The sequence below is a fragment of the Rhinoraja longicauda genome, chromosome 2, assembly GCF_053455715.1.
Source record: "Rhinoraja longicauda isolate Sanriku21f chromosome 2, sRhiLon1.1, whole genome shotgun sequence".
Classification (NCBI taxonomy): Eukaryota; Metazoa; Chordata; class Chondrichthyes; order Rajiformes; family Arhynchobatidae; genus Rhinoraja; species Rhinoraja longicauda.
In genome coordinates this window covers 33,892,209-33,913,225 of record NC_135954.1, presented here as the reverse complement: position 1 = coordinate 33,913,225, position 21,017 = coordinate 33,892,209, and the positions used below count along the sequence as shown (strand labels likewise).

At 41.5% G+C, this 21,017-nt stretch overlaps 1 protein-coding gene across 2 annotated transcripts in view; it reads right to left on the bottom strand.

The window, feature by feature from the left end:
• gtpbp10 (GTP-binding protein 10 (putative)) overlaps positions 1-21,017 on the bottom strand; it is a 24,663-nt gene extending 3,646 nt beyond the window's left edge. The window contains exons 1-9 of one of the 2 annotated variants that reach the window (XM_078416896.1): positions 20,979-21,017; positions 18,086-18,279; positions 13,549-13,640; positions 11,713-11,857; positions 9,168-9,241; positions 6,437-6,489; positions 5,338-5,445; positions 2,673-2,750; positions 528-651 (exon numbers count right to left, since the gene is read on the bottom strand). In XM_078416896.1, coding sequence (XP_078273022.1) covers positions 528-651; positions 2,673-2,750; positions 5,338-5,445; positions 6,437-6,489; positions 9,168-9,241; positions 11,713-11,857; positions 13,549-13,640; positions 18,086-18,279; positions 20,979-21,011 — 901 coding nt within the window. In that variant the 5' untranslated portion in view covers positions 21,012-21,017. Of the gene's footprint in view, positions 1-527; positions 652-2,672; positions 2,751-5,337; positions 5,446-6,436; positions 6,490-9,167; positions 9,242-11,712; positions 11,858-13,548; positions 13,641-18,085; positions 18,280-20,439; positions 20,870-20,978 lie in introns of those variants that run through there. The other variant, XM_078416905.1, reaches the window with a different exon arrangement.

Genomic DNA, 21,017 nt, shown 5'->3' with positions numbered 1-21,017 from the left:
ACCTTGAACGTGGGGGAAATGCAAATAATCTTTCTGTGTTCACAAAAACAATCTAGGTTGTCAATACCACTCCACTCCACTCCCGAACACTTACTTCGATGTTATTTAATTCACTGGCAGCTACTTCCAGGGACCTAATCCAGTCAATGGCATTTGGTTATCTTGTTTGCTGCCCTGCACCTTATATAATAAATTTAAATGATATTGAGCACTTTTCTGAGGAAAAATCATGGATTTGATACATTAACTGTTTTTCTCTCTCTCTCTGCAGATGCAGTGCAACCTGCTGAGTATTTTTGTACCATTTAGTGCTTTTGTATTCAACATAATTTGGCAAAGATCAAATTTAAGTTGACAGTGCAACATCAGTTATTGAATGTCTGTTTCCTACCTACCTACCTACCCCATCAAATGTAATGGTAAATAACATTTCATTTTGAATTTAGTGAATGATCATGACAGCTTTTAAAGTACTAATCTAAAATGACATTTGGGTCAAATGACATTTGGGACATTTCGTGCTTTACCTTGAGGCTGCTGAAGTTGTTGCAACAGCTCGTTAAATTTTTCTCCAGCATCCTCCAAATCCATTTTGTTTACAGCTAATAGTGCAGGCTTTGATAAAAGCTCCACTTTATAGAGTTCCAACTCCTGAACATGGAAAAAGATCACAATGAAACAAACACAAGATCTGCAATATAGTCTTTCAGGTGAGACTGCTGAAATACTGGGAATCCTTCAGTGACTTTATTCCAAATTGAAAAGTAGTAAAAGACATAGTGCAGGATGTATGTCCAGTCCAAGTAAAACACCCATATTGCAATCCCCAGAGCTCAGATTTCTTCCTCCCCCGCTCCCCCAGGATATGCCTGCTTCATCAACTGAGCAAATCAAATGCAGACAGTAACCTGGAAACGTTTTGAATGAAAGACATATATCAAAGAGGAGATTAAAAAGAATATGTCTTTATTTTGGCAATACCACTGCACAATAAAAACAAGTTTTCCCACAGATTTTGCACTGAAGACTAGTTTTCCAAGTACTTTGCATTACTAGCATTTGGGAAGATCAATCTGGGGTGGGAGGTATTCATGTCTGAATTCATAAATTTAGCATCTAGAATGCTAAATGGAATAGCATCCTCGAGTTATTCAATGCAAACCTGGTTACTACTCTCCTCAATTGCTAGTGGTGCAAATTTTTGGAGGAAATACCAAATTATGCTTGATAAGCATAATGTTCATAAACTGAAAAAGGGAAGTAAAGTGATATTTTACATATGTGAAGCTGCTTATTTGTTGCAAATACACATGTCATCTACACATCCTGATTCAATATTAATGGGATCAAACTCCAGAGCTTTTGTATCACGTCAGTTCTGATAACTGGATGGAAAGCTGTTAAATCTGATTTTCAGCAATCCAACTCTATGTTTTGAGCCAGGAACTTCCGTTGATAAAAATTGGTTTGCAACCTTTCACACTATTGCATAGAGATCTACACAATTTTCTCATGGTGTCACCAATACAATGTCCAGTCATCTATCAGTTATTTAAAATGGACCGATTGCAGGGCATCCTCAAGGTGGAAGGGTGGCAGCTGGAAGTGGTAGTGCATGTCAGCACAAATGATGTTAGGAAAAAGAGGAAAGAGATTCTTCAGCGTGACTTTAGAGAGATCGGAAGAAGACTGAAAAGCAGGACCTCCGGAGTGGTTATCTCCGGTTTGCTTCCAGTTCCTCGTGCTGGTGAGGGCAGGAACAGGGAGATAGCGGATCTGAATGTGTGGCTGAGGAGCTGGTGCAGGGGGCAGGGGTGGATTTAGATTCTTAGACCACTGGGATCTGTTTTGGAGTAAGGGTGAATTGTACAAAAGGGACGGGTTGCATCTTAATAGGCAGGCAGGTCCACTGCTACATGGGTGGGTTTAAACTAAATAGTGGGGGGGGGAGACAAATTGAAAATACAAGGATGGAGTTAAAGGGAAAGAGAGTATAGGAAAAGTTAAGAAAGACACCAGAATTAATGGGACAGAAAGCTCACGAAGGGATAGAAGAGTATGGCCAAGTGAAATAGGAATTGATGTGAAAGGTGAGGTGAGTAATGGATTAACATTATTATATATGAATGCACAAAGTATAAGAAGTAAAGTGGATGGGCATTTAAATCTGAGGTGAGAAGGAACTTTTTCACCCAGAGTTGTGAATTTGTGGAATTCTCTTCCACAGAGAGCAGTGGAGGCCAAAACACTGGATGAATTTAAGAGAGAGTTAGATAGAGCTCTGGGAGCTACTGGAATCAAGGGGTATGGGGAGAAGTTGGGGACAGGTTATTGATTGTGGATGATCAGCCATGATCACAATGAATGGCGGTGCTGGCTCAAAGGGCCGAATGGCCTCCTCCTGCATCTATTTTCTATGCCTGACACTTGTGGAAATGGTAGTTGCCGCTTAATAGACAATGCTTGACTATTGTCTCAGTCTTGTGCAGTGCAGACATAGGCTGCCTGTGGTCAAATTAAAAGAATTCAGTTATGGATTAGTGCTAAAATAATAGCTATATAACACAAGGTATAGAAGTCAAAATAATTTGTGTCATACGAGTTCTAAATATACACGACTGTCCATTCAAAAAAACTCTCTGGTTTGTACATACCTCGCATGATTAACTCACCTTTGTTAAAAACTGAATAGCTTCAAACACTGTTCTAAATGGTGTTTTAGATGAAAGTTGAAATCCAGTCACATCCACCTACGCAGAATAAATTTTTAAAGGTGGAGTAAGAATCATATGTGTACATTCTTTACGTCACTGTGCTGTCAGCAAAATAGTTTTATGTAAGTTTTAAATTAAAAAAACGGATGGCACATCACTTGAGGTCTAAAATATAGCTCATCTTTCAATTCAATGTGTAAAGTTTATGTGCAAGAAGAATTCTGCAGTTTAAGAATTGATTTTTATTTCATAAAGATAGACACAAGAATAAATAAATGCACAGAGCTCAACATCTCAATTACAATTTGACAGTGTGATCTGTGACTTCAATAAACAGGAGTCAGTTACTATTAGTCTATTCACAACCATCCATGCCTGACTCACTGATCCATTGATACTGGTAGCCAGAGTGCACGGTCCATATAGGTGCTAATGACATTTGGAAGAGAGATGAGATTCTGCAAATTGAATCTAGGAAGTTAGGCAGTAAGTTTTTTTTTTAATTCTCCAGAGTTGTGATTTTAGGATTACTTTTTGTGCCACGAGCCAGCATGGCAGAAATAGTAAGATAGTAATGGCAGAATGTTTTTCAGATTTAATGCCTGTGACCAATGATACGCTGCAGAGATCAATGCTGGGTCTATTGGTGTTATCTAAATCTTGAATATAGATAACAAATAGTGCTATTAACATGGTTGTAAGTTTGTGGATGACACCAAAACTGGTGTTATAGTGGACAGTGAATAGGGCTATCTAAGATTACAATGGGATGGAGATCAAAATGACCAAGGAATGGCAGATGGAATTTAACTCAAATAAATGTGTGGTGTCGCACATTATTAAGTTAAGCCAGGGCAAGACTTACAAAGTAAGTGGCCACTGTCACATGGAGTTATTTGCAGAAATCTTTAACCTCTTACTACCTAATCTGCTTCAAGAACACCACTATCATCCTGGTGCCAAGAAATGTGAGGTAGTATGTGTGAATGACTACCGTCCAGTGGGTCTGACATCCACCATCATGAAGTGCTTCGAGAAACTGGTACACATTAACTCCAGCCTGCCTTGATCCACTGCAGTTTGCTTACTGTCATAAAAGGTCTATGGCAGATGCCATTGCCCTGGCTGAAAACCTATCTCTTGAACACCTGGACAACAAGAACTCCTACGTCAGGCACTTTTTAAATCAACTATAGCTCTGCCTTCAACACCAAAATCCCATTCAAACTCATCCCCAAACTCCTGGACCTAGGATTCAACACCCACCTCTGCCATTGTGTCCTCAACTCGCTGACCCTCAGGCAGTCAGGATAGATAACAACATCTCCTCTACAATAATTCTCAAGACTGTCCCCTACTATAGTCGCAATACATTCATGACTGAATGGCCAATTTCTGTTCTACATCCATCTATGTTTGCAAACGACACCACTGTGGTGGGCTGAATCATGAACAATGATTCAGAGTACAGGAAAGAGATAGAGACGTGGTGTCAGGACAATAACTGATATCAGCAAGATGAAGGAACTAGTTATCGGCCAGAAAGCATGGTGGAGTACGTGTCTCAATCAGCATTAATGGTGTCAAAGTGGAAATGGTTGCGAGCTTCAGTGTCCTTGGGGATATTACCAATGATCGCTGTGCACCAACCAGATTGATGCAACAACCAAGAAGTTATACTAACACCTCGACTTAACATACCTCCAAAGACTTCTACAATGCACCCAGGAAAGCATGCTGTCAGATTACATCACAGCTTAGTTTGGGAGCAGCTTTGCCCAAGACTGCAAGAAATTACAGAGAGTAGTAGATGTAGCCCAGTCCATCACACAGACCAACTTCCAACCATTGATTCCATCTACAATTCACATTGCTTCGGAAAAGCAGCCAACATAATCAAAGACTTGCCCCATATTGTACTTTCCTTCTTCTCCCTGCTTGAAAGCACGCACCACCAGACCCAAGAACAGTTTCTTCACCTCCGTTATCAGGCTTCTGAACAATCCTTCCATAGGCTAGGATACTGTCCTAGTGTGGATAAGTCCCAGTGTGGACATTGGACTTTATCTGTGGTACTATCTATTGTTCTTGAGTTTGACTTGATTGTATGATATATTTGTTCTATTTGGATACAAAACAAAGCTTTTCACTGTTCTTCGGTGCACATGACAAAATAAACCTGAACCTAAAGAACCTCGAGCGGCATAGATAAGGTAAACGGTTAGTCATTTCCCTTGGATAGGGGAGTCTAAAATAAGATTGTAAGGGGACCTGAAAGGCAACATTTTCAATACACAGGGTCATGGGTTTATGGAACAAGCTTCCACAGGAAGCTGTATAGGCGAGTACAATTACAATGTGTAAAAGTCATATGGACTGGTATAATGATCGGAAAGGTTTAAAGGTCTATAAGCCAAATATAAGTAAATTAGACTAAATCAGGTCTGCAACTGGATCGGTATGGACAAGTTGTGCTGAAGGAACAGTTTTTGTGCCATATAATTCTAAATGAATTTAAATTTTAAACATTCATAAAGGATTAAATGGATTAAGTACGTTAAATATTGCATCTTGATCGAGAATTATATGATTAAATATTTTTTTAAATAATTGTCTTACTGACCACATAAAGTAGTTGCTTGGTCCTCTCTACATGCTTAAGGAACTTGTGACCCATTCCTTTATTTAGGTGTGCGCCTTCAATCAAACCAGGCAGATCTGCCACTGATATCTGTTATAACAAAACATGTTATGTTTTACCAGTAACTGAATTGTGAGGAAATAGAACATGTAAAAGGTTGTGAACATCATCAATATGTAGCACATAATAAATCAATGTGCATCTCTCTATTCTGTTCAATGATTGAAATAAAGGTAAAATGCATTGGAATTTGTCATAATTATTTTACCAGGGGCTATTTAGCTCACTCAGTCTTAACCAGTTCTCCGAGTAATTTTATCAATCCCATCCTCACTATTATTTCCTTGCAAGTTATTCTTTCACCCATTAACACCCTCTGATTCTTCACAGGCCATCTACATGAGGGGCAATTAACCTACCAACCAGCGGCCATAGAGGGAAACAATACAGGAACAGGCCCCTTAGTCCATAGGGTCCACGCTGCACATTAATCACCCATTATGCTAATCCTCCCTCTCAACTACATATAGGGAAATGTATCGTGATCAATTAGGCCTCACCTGCCCACATGTCTTTGGGATGTGGGCGGAACCTGGAGCAGCTGTGGGGAAATCCAAGCAGCCATTGTGAGAACATAGACAATACTGCGGACAAGAATTGAACCAAGGCCCCTCAACCTGTGAAATTGCTTGACTTTCTGCAGCACTATAAAGCCTCCATCCTTAAGATATTGCATTTTGACAAATATGGAAAAAGTATGGGTCATTATTTCTGTTGCAGATTCTTGGGCTCATCCAGCTAAGTTTTTGGAAATGATATTATCCCTTGTCTAGTCCCACTGCAGCTCTACTTAAGGATATGGTGATTGTGAGGAGATTGTCAGGTATGCTTCCAAATTCACTTGAGCCCAACAAGGAGATTTGTAATCATTTGTAGTTTGTAATAATGATATTTTTCCTATAGAAGTGCTCAGTAAATTCTGATCATATTTAGTTTAAATCAAAAGGAAGTCACTCGTGTTTTCTAATTTATCATGAAATGAACAAAAAAATTACAAAATATCATGCTTTTCAATTCTCACCCGGTTGTAATCACTGTATAATAACATTCCAATTTCTGGTCTCAATGTGGTGACTAAAAATTAAAAAGACATAAAGGTAAGCAAGTTTAACAATAAATACAAAAGAGAATAATTTAAACTCACATTAATTTATTGTCATCTGCACCGTGCAATGAAATTCTTTGCTCGCATGAAGCTCAGAATAAACAGTTTGTATACAATAATGATAAATACAGCAAAGAGTGTAAGGCAGCAGAATGGTGCATGATTATAGTACAATCTAAAAAAGTCCAAAAAAATTAAATTACAATAATTTAATAGCTGAATGAGGTTGAGGTGTGAAAAAGGAGAGAAGTTCAGTATTCGGATAGTATTGGGCAACAAACTGTATTCGGATAGTATTTGGGAACAAACTATATTCAGATAGTATTGAGGAACAAACTGTTCTTAAGCCGATATGTCTGGGCTTCCATGACATATGAAGAAAGAAAAGGAAATGGCCAGGATAGTAGCTAAATGTGAATTTGGCCAAAAAGGTGTTATGGTGTAATAATCGGATCCTAAATCACATTTCTGTAGAAAAATAAATTCCACTTGGTGCTTGGTGCTCAAAGTGGAAGACAACATGGGGAAATACAGCAAACAGATCAAGACTATCCAGGCAGATATGACACAATTAAGTATTTCTGAACCGCTGGAGTGAATTGACGTTTGTCTTAGTGTCCTCCATAATGTTTGGGACAAAGACCCATCATTTATTTATTTGCCTCTGTACTCCACAATTTGAGATTCGTAATAGAAAAAAAAATCACATGCGGTTAAAGTGCACATTGTCAGATTTTAATAAAGGCCATTTTTAAACATTTTGGTTTCACCAAGTAGAAATTACAGCAGCGTTTATTCATAGCCCCCCATTTCAGGATACCATAATGTTTGGGGCACAGCAATGTTATGTAAATGAAAGTAGTTATGTTTAGAATTTGGTTGCATTTCCTAATGCAATGACTGCTTGAAATCTGCGATTCATGGACATCATCAGTTGCTGGGTGTCTTCTCTGGTGATGCTCTGCCAGGCCTGTATTGCAGCCATCTTTAGCTTATGCTTGTTTTGGGGTTAGTCCCCTTCAGTTTTCTTTTCAGCATATAAAAGGCATGCTCAATTGGGTTCAGATCGGGTGATTGACTTGGCCACTCAAGAATTGACCATTTTTTAGTTTGAAAAACTCCTTTGTTGCTTTGGCAGTGTGTTTGGGATCATTGTCATGCCGGCTAATGAGTTTTGAGGCATTTGTTTGACCTTGAGCACATAGCATGTGTCTATACACTTCAGAATTAATTATGCTACGACCACCAGCAGTGGCTTCATCAATGAAGATAAGTGAGCCAGTACCTTCAGCAGCCATACATGCCCAGGCCATAACACCCCCACCACCGTTTTTCACAGATGAGGTGGTATGCATTGGATCTTGGGCAGTTCCTTCTCTCCTCCATACTTTGCTCTTGCCATCACTCTGATATGTTAATCTTTGTCTCATCTGTCCACAAGACCTTTTTTCAGAACTGAGTTGCTCTTTTAAGTACTTCTTGGCAAACTGCAACCTTGCCATCCTATTTTTGCAGCTAACCAGTGGTTGGCATCTTGCAGTGTATGTAGCCTCTGTATTTCTGTTTATGAAATCGTCTGCGGACAGTGGTCATTGACAAATCCACACCTGAAGGGTGTTTCTGATCTGTCAGACAGGTGTTTGAGGATTTTTCTTTATTATAGAGAGAATTCTTCTGTCATCAGCTGTGGAGGTCTTCCTTGGCCTGCCAGTCTCCTTGCGATTAGTAAGCTCATCAGTGCTCACTTTCTTCTTAATGATGCTCCAAACAGTTGATTTTGGTACATCTAAGGTTTGGCTGATGTCTCTAACAGTTTTATTCTTGTTTCTCAGTCTCATAATGGCTTCTTTGACTTTCATAGGCAGAACTTTGGTCCTCATGTTGATAAACAGCAATAAAAGTTTCCAATGGTGATGGAAAGACTGGATGAAAGACAAGGTGCTGAGAGCTCTCTTATACCTGCATTAAGGAGGCAATTAAACACACCTGATCAATTACAAATGCCTGTGAAGCCATGTGTCCCAAACATTATCGTGCCCTGAAATGGGGGATTATGTATAAACACTGCATGGTGAAACCAAAATGTATAAAAATGGCCTTTATTAAAATCTGACAATGCACACTTCAACCACATGTGATTTTTTCTGTTACAAATCTCAAATTGTGGAGTATAGAGGTAAATAAATAAATGATGGGTCTTTGTCCCAAACATTATGGAGGGCACTGTATAAACCACCAATTTAAAGTAAGTATTAAAACCCTACATCACAAAGACAAACCTCCTGTCACTGAATGTTGTTCCATGCTTGGATGGCTTACATCACCTTTGTTCCTCTATCTTTGCTAGTTCACAAAGTCAACCCACAGCATTTGTGTGAATGTAATCCAAGGACAATTCAGTTAAATACGATAATCTTGCACTGGAACCAGATTAAGCCTTCTCTGGAATTTTGTGCCCTGTCTGGTACCCTCAAATAGTAGATGATGTAAATGTTTTTGTATTATTTATAGGCATTCTTAAATTAATATCCAAATTGAAGAAGCCGCAGAGAAAGTTTCAAAGGAAGACATTGTTTAAAGTTTCTTCCCCCTTATTTAAAGGACGAAAAAAATCCTAAAATAAATTAATTCAGCGGTTTGCGCTTACATGGATAATCTGCAATTTTCGGTTTTGCATGAGACATCTGACTCAACAGTGTAGATTTCCCAGCATTCGGAAACCTGGAATTGATAGGAAAAACTTATTAACTGAATAATTCCAGTACTGAGTTGCAGAATGAAAAATAATTTTAAGATTTAAATGATGAAGGTCAAATTAAATGAAACAATACAACCTGAGATTAAATGTAATTCTTTAAATGAAACGAAATAATTACGAGTTCAATAAACATTAATGCTTTAGCTTCAGAACAGCTTTTATTTTAGAGTATTCAGCAAATTCTATCTGCATTAACATTTTGTAAAAATAATCCTCTTCACTTGGAATACAATTCAAGTGTATAACAAATATTAAAAATACATTTTATTATTCCATTATTTAATAGAAAAATCTGTTTTTCAGTTACAAAAGAAGAAACTTGACATCAACTTCTGTAATCCAGCCGCATGCAGAAAAAAACCTAGTAATCCACTCGACTAAAGCATGTACCGTTTTAAATCATTCACCTACAATCTGCAACGACTGATGAACAGATGAGAACTAACTGCCGGCATGAGAACTTTTCATTTCCAACTGCTGGTGTGACATCAACCGCCTCAAATTTTCCACTCCCCTGACTCACTCTAACCTCTCCTCTCCTGAACGTACAGCCCTCCACTCAAACCCGCTGACAAGGGAGGTGCTGTGGGAGTCTGGCGCGCTGACCTCTACTGGACCAAGGCCAGACGACAACTTTCAGACACCTCCTCATACTTATCCATGGACCATTACCCCACCGACGAGCGCCAGACCTTAATCACTAATATTATCACTGATCTCACCAATCTGCCCTCTAATGCCTCCAACCTTATCATTCCCCAACCCCACACGGCCCGATGTTACCTTCTCCCTAAAATCCACAAACAGAACTGTCCTGGCAGACCCATTGTTTCTGCCTGTTCATATCCCACCGAATTAATTTCCACCTACCTCGACTCCATCCTATCCCCCCTGGTCAAATCACTCCCCACCTACGTCCAAGACACCTCACATGCTCTCCGTCTCCTCAATAACTTCCGGTGTCCAGGCCCCCACTCCCTCATCTTTACCATGGATGTCCAGTCACTCTACACCTCCATCCCCCACAAGGATAGTCTTGAAACCCTCCGTTTCTTCCTCGACCGTAGAACCAGCCAATCTCCATCTACTAACACTCTCCTCCGCCAGACGTACACTGGTCCCATCCCCGAACTCTACCTCCGCTACATTGACGATTGCATTGGTGCTACCTCTTGTACCCATGCAGAACTCACTGACTGCATCCATTTCTCCACTAATCTCCATCCTGCTCTTAAATATACTTGGACCATCTCCGATATCTCCCTATCATTTCTGGATCTCACCATCTCCATCACAGGAGACAGACTAGTGACCGACATCTACTACAAACCCAGACTCCCACAGCTATCTTGACACTTCTTCCCACCCTGTCTCCTGTAAAAAATATATCCCCTACTCCCAATCCCTCCGTTTTCGCCGCATCTGCGCCCATGATGAGGTGTTTCACACTAGGGCATCAGAGATGTCCTCATTCTTTAGGAAACAGGGCTTCGCCTCTTCCATTATAGATGAGGCTCTCACTAGGGCCTCCTCTATATCCCGCAGCTCTGCTCTTGCTCTCGCGTTCCCAGTTCATAACAAGGATAGAGTCCCCCTTGTCCTCATCCTCCACCCCATCAGCCAGCGTATACAACAAATTATCCTCCAACATTTCCATAACCTCCAACGGGATCCCATTACTGGCCACATCTTTCCATCTCCTCCTCTTTCTGCTTTCCGCAGAGACCGTTCCCTCCGTAACTCCCTGGTCCACTCGTCCCTTCCCACCCAAACCACCCCCTCCCCAGGTACTTTCCCCTGCAAACGCAGGAGATCCAACACCTATCCCTTTACTTCCCCCCTCGACTCCAGATGAGGCGGAGGTTCACCTGCACCTCCTCCAATCTCATCTATTGTATCCACTGTTCCAGATGTCAACTTCTCTACATCGGCGAGACCAAAAGCAGGCTCGGCGATCGTTTCGCTCAACAGCTTCGGTCAGTCCGCCTTAACCAACCTGATCTCCCGGTGGCTCAGCACTTCAACTCCCCCTCCACTCCCAGTCTGACATTTCTGTCATGGGCCTTCTCCAGTGTCATAGTGAGGCCCATCGCAAATTGGAGGAACAGCACCTCATATTTCGCTTGGGCAGCTTACACCCCAGCGATATGAACATTAATTTCTCTAACTTTAGATAGCCCCTCTGACCCTCTCTTTTCCCTCCCCCTTCCAAGTTCTCCCACTGTCTTCCAGTCTCGATCTACTTCCTTTCTTTGTCTCGACCCGAAAGAAGGGTCTCGTCACCGATTCCTTCTCTCCTGAGATGCTGCCTGACCCGCTGAGTTACTCCAGCATTTTGTGATACCTTCGATCTCATTCAAGGAATTAATGACAGGTATCATTTGCCTTTCACACAATTGGCCCCTTGATTAATGTTGATAGATTAGAAACTTACCCAACCAATCCTACATCAGCTACCAACTTCAAATCCATTCTTATGATTCCAGCTTGGCCCTTGGAAGGCAGAAAGTGAGTCTTAAATGACCCACCATGACCACCATGGGCTACAATTAACCGATCTCCTTGTTTATTTAGTTCACCTGGAGAGAAAAAAATAGCTTCAAGTTTTTAAGAATAGCAACAGCAATTGCAACTTATTTATTTTAAAATACTCATGGATCAAACATTCATGACCAAAATATAGATTGAATCATGTGCAGACAATAAATACTGGTATTGTCAATTACAACCACATCCTATGAACAAATAAGATGAAACCATCCCAAAAAGTCACAACATCAGGAAATTTTATCAGAACAGTCCAGATGCTTTCCCTCAAAGTGAACATTTTACTATTGTCATACTACTGTGCAACATATTCTGACCTCGGATGCTGTCTATGTAGTTTGCACGCTCTCCTTGTGACCGTGTGGTTTTCCTCCGGGTGCTCCAGTTCCCTCCCACATCCCATAGACATGCAGGTTTGTAGGTTAATTGGCCTCTCTAAATTGCCCCTAGTGTGTATGGAGTGGATGAGAATATGGGGATAACATAGAACTAGTGTGATCGATGGTTGGTATGGGTTCAGTGGGCTGAAAGGCCTGTTTCTATGCTGTATTTTTCAATCAATTTAATCAACATTAAAAAAAGTGAAATAGGTCAATAATCCAGGAAATTGCTATTCTGGCACTCAAGGGTGCTGCATTATTGACATTTTACTATACTTCCTTGCAAATTTACCAACTAAATAAAGTATGTTAGCTCGTATTTCTTTTATTAACTGTTCACTTATATGAGCTGCCTTATTTTAAATGGTCTCCTTCTTCAGCTAATGGATGTGAAATGTACAAAATTCATGTTATTCTGTAAAGTAATAAAAACTATGATTTATATGCAACACGTGAAACTACATAAATCGTAGTAGGTGGCGCCGTCAGCGATGGCAGCCTCGCCAACAGTCTGCCTGTCTTTTTTGTTATTTTTTGTGTTTTAAAAGTATGTGTTAATGTTCTCTGGTTTGCTTTATGTGGGGGGTGGAGGATGGGGTCGAGGGAAACTTTTTTTAAATCTCTTACCTTGCTGGAGATGCAATTGTTTTCCAGATTATATCTCCGGGTGCTCTGTGGCTTAACATCATGGAGCTGGTGGCCTTGCTCGAGACTGGCTTTGAGCCCCACCGCGGGCCGTGAACTTACCATCAGAGCCTGCGATCCCTTGCCTGGGATCGACGCTCCAACCACGGCCTGCGGATTTCAATATCAAGGAGCTCGCAGTCTCGAATAGAGACTGATGTCGGAAAGCTTCAAAGTCAAAGAAGGTTCGGCTAGCCCCGACCCGGGGTCCGATCGCCCGGCACAGGGAGCCGAGATCCCCCCAATGTGGGAGCTTGATCGCCCTGACTGCCGGCTGCAGGAGCCAAGATCGCCCCAGCAACAGAAGGTTTAAGGCCCCCCACCGCGGGAGAACAAAGAAGGGATGAAGATTTAACTTTTATTTTGCCTTCCATCACAGTGAGGAATGTGGGGGAGTCGCTGTGGTAGATGTTCATGTTAAAAAATTATTTGTGTGTCTTGTTGCTCTTTATTGATATGACTGTATGGCAAATCAAATTCCTCGTATGTTGCAAAACATACTGGGCTAATAAAGTACTATTATAATTATGATATGTTTGGTAGCAAATAAGAGAATTTGTAAAGGCTAATTTAACAATCTAATACTCAACTGGATAATTTGTACAAGAAAAATTCAGCAGACCTTGACTATAATCAATTTTGACAAGATGATTTTTTACCTATTATTTTCCCATTATCATTAGTGATGGAAATTCCAACTGGAGCATAAATTTCACAGTCTTTTCCTTTTGAGCCTTTAAGTGAGCGAATGCTAGAGATATGGAAGAGAAACAGTTAAAACATGGGAATATTCAACTATTCAAAAGCTGAGAATCGGTATCACCTGGATTACTTATAATGGTTTCAATTTTTCCTCAGTATTCTTAATGACATCCGTGTACTTTGAAGAAACTCAACTTACAGACATTTTAAGACCTGTATGATCCTTTATTTAATGCACTTTGTGTGGGCCATTATATTTACTATTCTTTTGTTAAGGTTTAGTATTTGTAAAGAAAAACACAAAATTGTAGGAACAAAACTTCCATTTCATCCTGTTTGTTATTTTCTCTCAACATTGCAACACAACAGCAGCCAAGCAAATTAAATTAATGTAAATCCTCCAAAATGGCATAGGAGCCAATTTAGGGACGAAGAATAAATGCCAACAGTGCCGACACCAATCCCAATCAATGAAAGAATAAATTACAATATTTTGTTTCCAGGAATTGATGCAACTGAACGTCAACCATACTTGAAGTTAGAGATGATAAGGTTATATGCAATTTTTTTCCAAACTATTTCCACCATTGTGAGTCAATTTCTCAATGCTTGAAGAATGTTTTTGAGTATACAGTATGTAATTTTTATTGCATTCTAATTTTTAACTTCTGATTCCAGTTCTCGTTTTTACAGTAATCAGATTATTTCAGCTTTAGGTTTATTACTGTCACATAAAAACATAGAAAATAGGTGCAGGAGGAGGCCATTTGGCCCTTCGAGCCAGCACCGCCATTCATTGTGATCATGGTTGAACATCCACCATCAGTAACCTGTGTCTGCCTTCTCCCCATATCCCTTGATTCCACTAGCCCCTCGAGCTCTATCTAACTCTCTTTTAAATTCATCCAGTGAATTGGCCTCCACTGCCTTCTATGGCAAAGAATTCCACAAATTCACAACTCTCTGGGTGAAAAAGTTTCTTCCTACCTCAGTTTTAAATGGCATCCCCTTTATTCTTAGACTGTGTCCCCTGGTTCTGGACTCCAACATTGGGCACATTTTTCCTGCATCTAGCTTGTCTAGTCCTTTTATGATTTTATACATCTCTATAAGATCCCCTCTCATCCTTCTAAACTACAGTCAATACAAGCCGAGTCTTTCCAATCTTTCCTCATATGACAGTCCCTCCATCCCAGGGATTAACCTTGTGAACTTTCGCTATACTGCCTCAATATGGTTGAGGTACACTGAAAAGCTTTGTTTTGCATGCTATTCAAACAGATTCAGATATATCATACATAAATACAATCAAGTCAAACAAAAGTACAGAAGTTCATAAGTGATAGGAGCAGATTTAGGCCATTCTAGCTCATCAGGTCTATTCCGCCATTCAATCATGGCTGATCTATCTTCCCCTCTTAACCCCATTCTCCTGCCTTCTCCCCATAACCCTTGACACTTGTACTAATCAAGAATATATCTATCTCTGCCTTAAAAATATCTACTGACTTCTTGGACAATGAATTCCACAGATTCACCACACTGAATAAAGAAATTCCTCGTCTTCCTAATGGAACATCCTTTTATTCTGATGCTATGACCTCTGGTCGTAGATTCTCCCACTAGTGGAAACATCCTCTCCACATCCATGGATTAATGAAGTTGCCATACTACAAAGAGGAAATAATATATATTTTTTAAACGCTGCTAAACAAATTTTATTCAACACTCTAATCTGGTGTGAGGACGGCTCAGTTGCCTGATAACAGCTGGGAAGCAACTGTCCCTGAATCTAGAGGTATGTGTTTTCAAGGGTCTGTACCTTTTGCCTGATGGGAGAGGAGAGAAGAGGGAGTGACTGTGATAAGACTGGGGCAGTGTGAAGTGTAGATGTAGCCCATGGAAGAGTGGTTGATTTGCACGATGGTCTACATGAAGTACAAGAGTATAAGAATAGTAGATTACACCGAGTCAGTACACAAAATTCATCATTAGGATGGAGAGTGACAAAGTCGATACAGAAACAAGTGTTCTGAACTTAAAGAAAGGTAACTTTGAGGGTATGAGGCGTGAATTGTCCAAGATAGACTGGCGATTGATGCTGAAAGGGTTGACGGTGGACATGCAATGGAAGGCATTTAAAGGTCGCATGGATGAACTACAACAAGTGTTCATCCCAGTTTGGCAAAAGAACAAACCGGGAAAGGTAGTGCATCCGTGGCTAACAAGGGAAATCAAGGGTAGTATTAAAACAAAAGATGAAGCATACAGATTAGCCAGAAAAAGTAGCATACCAGAGGACTGGGAGAAATTCAGAGTCCAGCAGAGGAGGACAAAGGGCTTAATTAGGAAAGGGAAAATAGATTATGAGGGAAAACTGGCAAGGAACATAAAAACAGACTGCAAAAGCTTTTAGAGATATGTCAAGAGAAAAAGATTAGTTAAGGCAAATGTAGGTCCCTTGCAGTCGGAAACAGGTGAATTGATCATAGGGAACAAGGAGATGGCAGACCAATTGAACAAATACTTTGGTTCTGTCTTCACTAAGGAAGACATAAACCGTCTGCCGGAAATAGCGGGGGACCGGTGGTCTAATGAGATGGAGGAACTGAGGGAAATCCAGGTTAGTCGGGAAGTGGTGTTTGGTAAATTAAATGGATTAAAGGCAGATAAATCCCCAGGGCCAGATAGGCTGCATCCCAGAGTGCTTAAGGAAGTAGCCTCAGAAATAGTGGATGCATTAGTGATAATTTTTCAAAACTCTTTAGATTCTGGAGTAGTTCCTGAGGACTGGAGGGTAGCTAATGTAACCCCACTTTTTAAAAAGGGAGGGCGAGAGAAAACGGGGAATTATAGACCAGTTAGCCTAACATCGGTAGTGGGGAAAATGCTAGAGTCAGTTATTAAAGATGTGATAGCATCACATTTGGAAAGTGGTGAAATCATTGGACAAAGTCAGCATGGATTTACCAAAGGCAAATCATGTCTGACGAATCATATAGAATTTTTCGAGGATGTAACTAGTAGAGTGGATAAGGGAGAACCAGTCGATGTGTTATATCTGGACTTTCAGAAGGCCTTCGACAAGGTCCCACATAGGAGATTGGTGTACAAACTTAAAGCACACGGTATTGAGGGTTCAGTTTTGAGGTGGATAGAAAATTGGTTGGCGGACAGGAAGCAAAGAGTAGGAATAAACGGGTCCTTTTCGGAATGGCAGGCAGTGACTAGTGGGGTACCGCAAGGCTCAGTGCTGGGACCCGTTATTTACAGTGTATATTAATGATTTGGACGAGGGAATTGAATGCAACATCTCTAAGTTTGCGGATGACACGAAGCTGGGTGGCAGTGTTAGCTGCGAGGAGGATGCTAGGAGGCTGCAGAGTGACTTGGATAGATTAGGCGAGTGGGCAAATGCATGGCAGATGCAATATAATGTGGATAAATGTGAGGTTATCCACTTTGGCGGCAAGAACAGGAAAGCAGAGTATTACCTGAATGGTGACCGATTGGGAGAAGGGGAGATGCAACGTGACCTGGGTGTCATGGTGCACCAGTCATTGAAAGCAAGCATGCAGGTGCAGCAGGCAGTGAAGAAAGTGAATGGTATGTTGGCATTCATAGCAAGAGGATTTGAGTTTAGGAGCAGGGAGGTTCTACTGCAGTTGTACAGGGCCTTGGTGAGACCGCACCTGGAGTATTGTGTGCAGTTTTGGTCGCCTAATCTGAGGAAAGACGTTCTTGCCTTAGAGGGAGTACAGAGAAGGTTCACTAGATTGATCCCTGGGATGGCGGGACTTTCATATGAAGAAAGACTGGATAGACTCGGCTTGTACTCGCTGGAATTTAGAAGACTGAGGGGGGATCTTATAGAAACATGTAAAATTCTTAAGGGGTTGGAGAGGCTAGATGCAGGAAGATTGTTCCCGATGTTGGGGGAGTCCAGAACCAGGGGTCACAGCTTAAGGATAAGGGGGAAGTCTTTTAGGACCGAGATGAGAAAACATTTCTTCACACAGAGAGTGGTGAGTCTGTGGAATTCTCTGCCACAGAAGGTAGTTGAGGCCAGTTCATTGGCTATATTTAAGAGGGAGTTAGATGTGGCCCTTTTTGCTAAAGGGATCAGGGGGTATGGAGAGAAGGCAGGTACAGGCTACTGAGCTGGATGATCAGCCATGATCATATTGAATGGCGGTGCAGGCTCGAAGGGCCGAATGGCCTACTCCTGCACCTATTTTCTATGTTTCTATGTTTCTATCACGTTTCCAGTGCCACTTGTACCCTTCAGGTTCAAAGTTGATAAAAATGTGAGAGTCTTAACTTGGTCATAAAGGCACATTGTCCTGGTGGGCTCATCCATAAATTGAAAGAAGATTTTGCAAAGTTAGTTTTTGTGGGAGCTTTCCAGTGCCACGAGGTGTTGCTTCAAAATTTAACTGCTGTTTTATATGTAATTACATTTTTTTTGTATGTATGTATTTATATAAATCATACCTGCTGTTAACACCGACACCAGCTACAAAACGTTTATTCGGATATTTATCCTTGATCATCTTTAAGGTCATTCCATCTTGCGAAGCAATGAAGACATTCCCACCATTCCCACCTTCACCTCCAAGTTTACGAAGGCCCATTCCACCACTCCCTCCACGGACATACACTCTAACATTGTCAATGAAGTTGCCATACTGCAAAGAGGAAATCATTATTTTTTTTAACGCTGCTAAACAAATTCATGACTGATTTTATTCAAAATATTTGCATTATTATTTATCATAGGTCAACAGGATGAAATCTAACCTACTAAACAATGGAATTCATATATTCTATGTTGCATCAAAAGTTTAAAATGTCACTCTTTATACTTAAGAGATTCGCATCTACTTTGATAGGTTGTTCAATTGACAAAGCAAAAATAGCAACTGCTGGAAAAAGTAATTGCAAGGCAGATATCTTATCGGTAAAGAGAGGTGAACCACATAGCCAAACTAGATGTATGGGAAGCAGGGAGGGAGCTAGATGAAAATGAGAGGACAGTCAAAAGGTGTAAAATTTAATTTACGACAAAAAAAACTCAGAGATGCAAAAAAAACAAAAAACATTTGCAACTTTACGATGTTCCACAAAGACAGTTTTGTAAAAGTTTTGACAGTTTTTGTAATAAAGCATCTTTGAAATGACAATCCTACTACACATCAATATACAATAGGTGCAGGAGTAGGTCATTCGGCCCTTCGAAACAGCAGCGCCATTCACTGTGATCATGGCTGATCATCCACAATCAGTACCCCGTTCCTGCCTTCACCCCATATCCCTTGACTCCGCTATCTTTAAGAGTTCTATCTAACTCTCTCTTGAAAGCATCCAGAGAATTGGCCTCCACTGCCTTCTGGGACAGATTCACAACTCTGAGTGAAAAAGTTTTTTCTCATCTCCGTTCTAAATGGCCTACCCCTTATTCTTAAACTGTGGCCCCTGGTACTGGACTCCCCCAACATCGGGAACATGTTTCCTGGCCCTAGCGTGTCTAAACCCTTAATAATCTTATACGTTTCAATAAGATCCCCTCTCATCCTTCTAAATTCCAGTGTATACAAGCCCAGTCACTCCAGTCTTTCAACATACGACAGTCCAGCCATCCCGGGAATTAGCCTCATAAACCTATGCTGCACTCCCTCAATAGCAAGAATGTCCTTCCTCAAATTTGGAGGCAAAGCTGCACACGATACTCCAGGTGTGGTCATACTAGGGCCCTGTACAACTGCAGGACCTCTTTGCTCCTACACTCAACACCTCTTGTTATGAAGGCCAACATGCCATTAGCTTTCTTCACTGCCTGCTGTACCTGCCTGCTTACTTTCAGTGACTGATGAACAAGTACGCCCAGATCTCGTTGTACTTCCCCTTTTCCTAACTTGACACCATTCAGATAATAATCTGCCTTCCTGTTCTTGCCACCAAAGTGGATAACCTCACATTTATCCACATTAAACTGCATCTGCCATGCATCTGCCCACTCACACAACCTGTCCAAGTCACCCTGCATCCTCATAGTATCCTCCTCACACTTCACACTGCTATCCAGCTTTGTGTCATCTGCAAATTTGCTGTTACTTTTAATCCCTTCATCTAAGTCATTAATGTATATTGTAAATAGCTGCGGTCGCAGCACCGAGCCTTGCGGTACCCTACTAGTCACTGCCTGCCATTCTGAAAGGGACCCGTTAATCCCTGCTCTTTGTTTCCTGTCTGCCAACCAATTTTTTATCCATGTCAGTACCCTACTACCCCCAATACCAAGTGCTCTAATTTTGCCCATTAATCTCTTATGTGGGACCTTATCAAAGGCTTTCTGAAAGTCCAGGTACACTACATCCACCGGCTCTCCTTTGTCCATGTTCCTAGTTACATCCTCAAAAAATTGCAGAAGATTAGTCAAGCATGATTTCCCCTTCGTAAATCCACTATTTCTGATTTTAGCACTTCTGGCTGGCTGTCTGCCTTTAACAGCCTCCACCTTATCGTACCCCAGCCCCGCACAGCCGTTTTACCTTCTCCCCAAAATACATAAACAGAACTGCCCTGACAGACACATTGCTTCTGCCTGCTCCTGTCCCACTGAATTAATTTCCATGTACCACGACTCCATCCTATCCCCCCTAGTCCAATCCCTCCCGAGTTGAAGTGATGTGCAAGACCATCTCTCACGCCATTCGTCACTTCAATCAATTCCTTTTTCCAGGCCCCCCACTCCTTCATCTATATACGAAAACTCTCGTTTGTTTGTTCCTGAACTTCAGCCAAAATGGTACATGATAGCGCGACAATTTTAGGCCCACCTTACTCACCGTCGTCCCTTTGGTGCTAATGGAAGACGTTTCAATGAAATATTGTTATATTTTTAAAGTTATTCACATTTTAAAGTTTAAATCTATCTCCTACGGAGGGAGGGGGAGGGAGGGAGGATAAGGGGGTTGAGGGGGATGGTGTGTGGGGATGGTGTGTGGGGAGGGGAGTGGGGAGGGGAGTGGGGAGGGGAGTGGGGAGGGGAGTGGGGAGGGGAGTGGGGAGGGGAGTGGGAGGAGAGGGTGCTGCACCAATGTAAGAGACGTTTGGGCCCAACGGGTCCACTTGGTCTGGTCTTTACTATGAGTCTGAAGAAAGGTCACCACCCGAAAGGTCACCCATTCCTTCTCCCCAGAGTGTGGTGAAATAGCCCGTCATCCCAGACAGTGGCTGCGACCATCCATGCCCTGCACTGTCACTGGTCCCCGGGCTCCCGCTCCGGACCCGCGCCCGCGCCCGCCATTGTCCTCGATCCCGTGCCCGTGCCCGTGCCCGCGCCCGCCATTGTCCCCGAGCGACAAACGGAATCAAACCACCGCACCTGCCTCAGCAGCGTGGAGCCGCACCGCACCATAGCAAC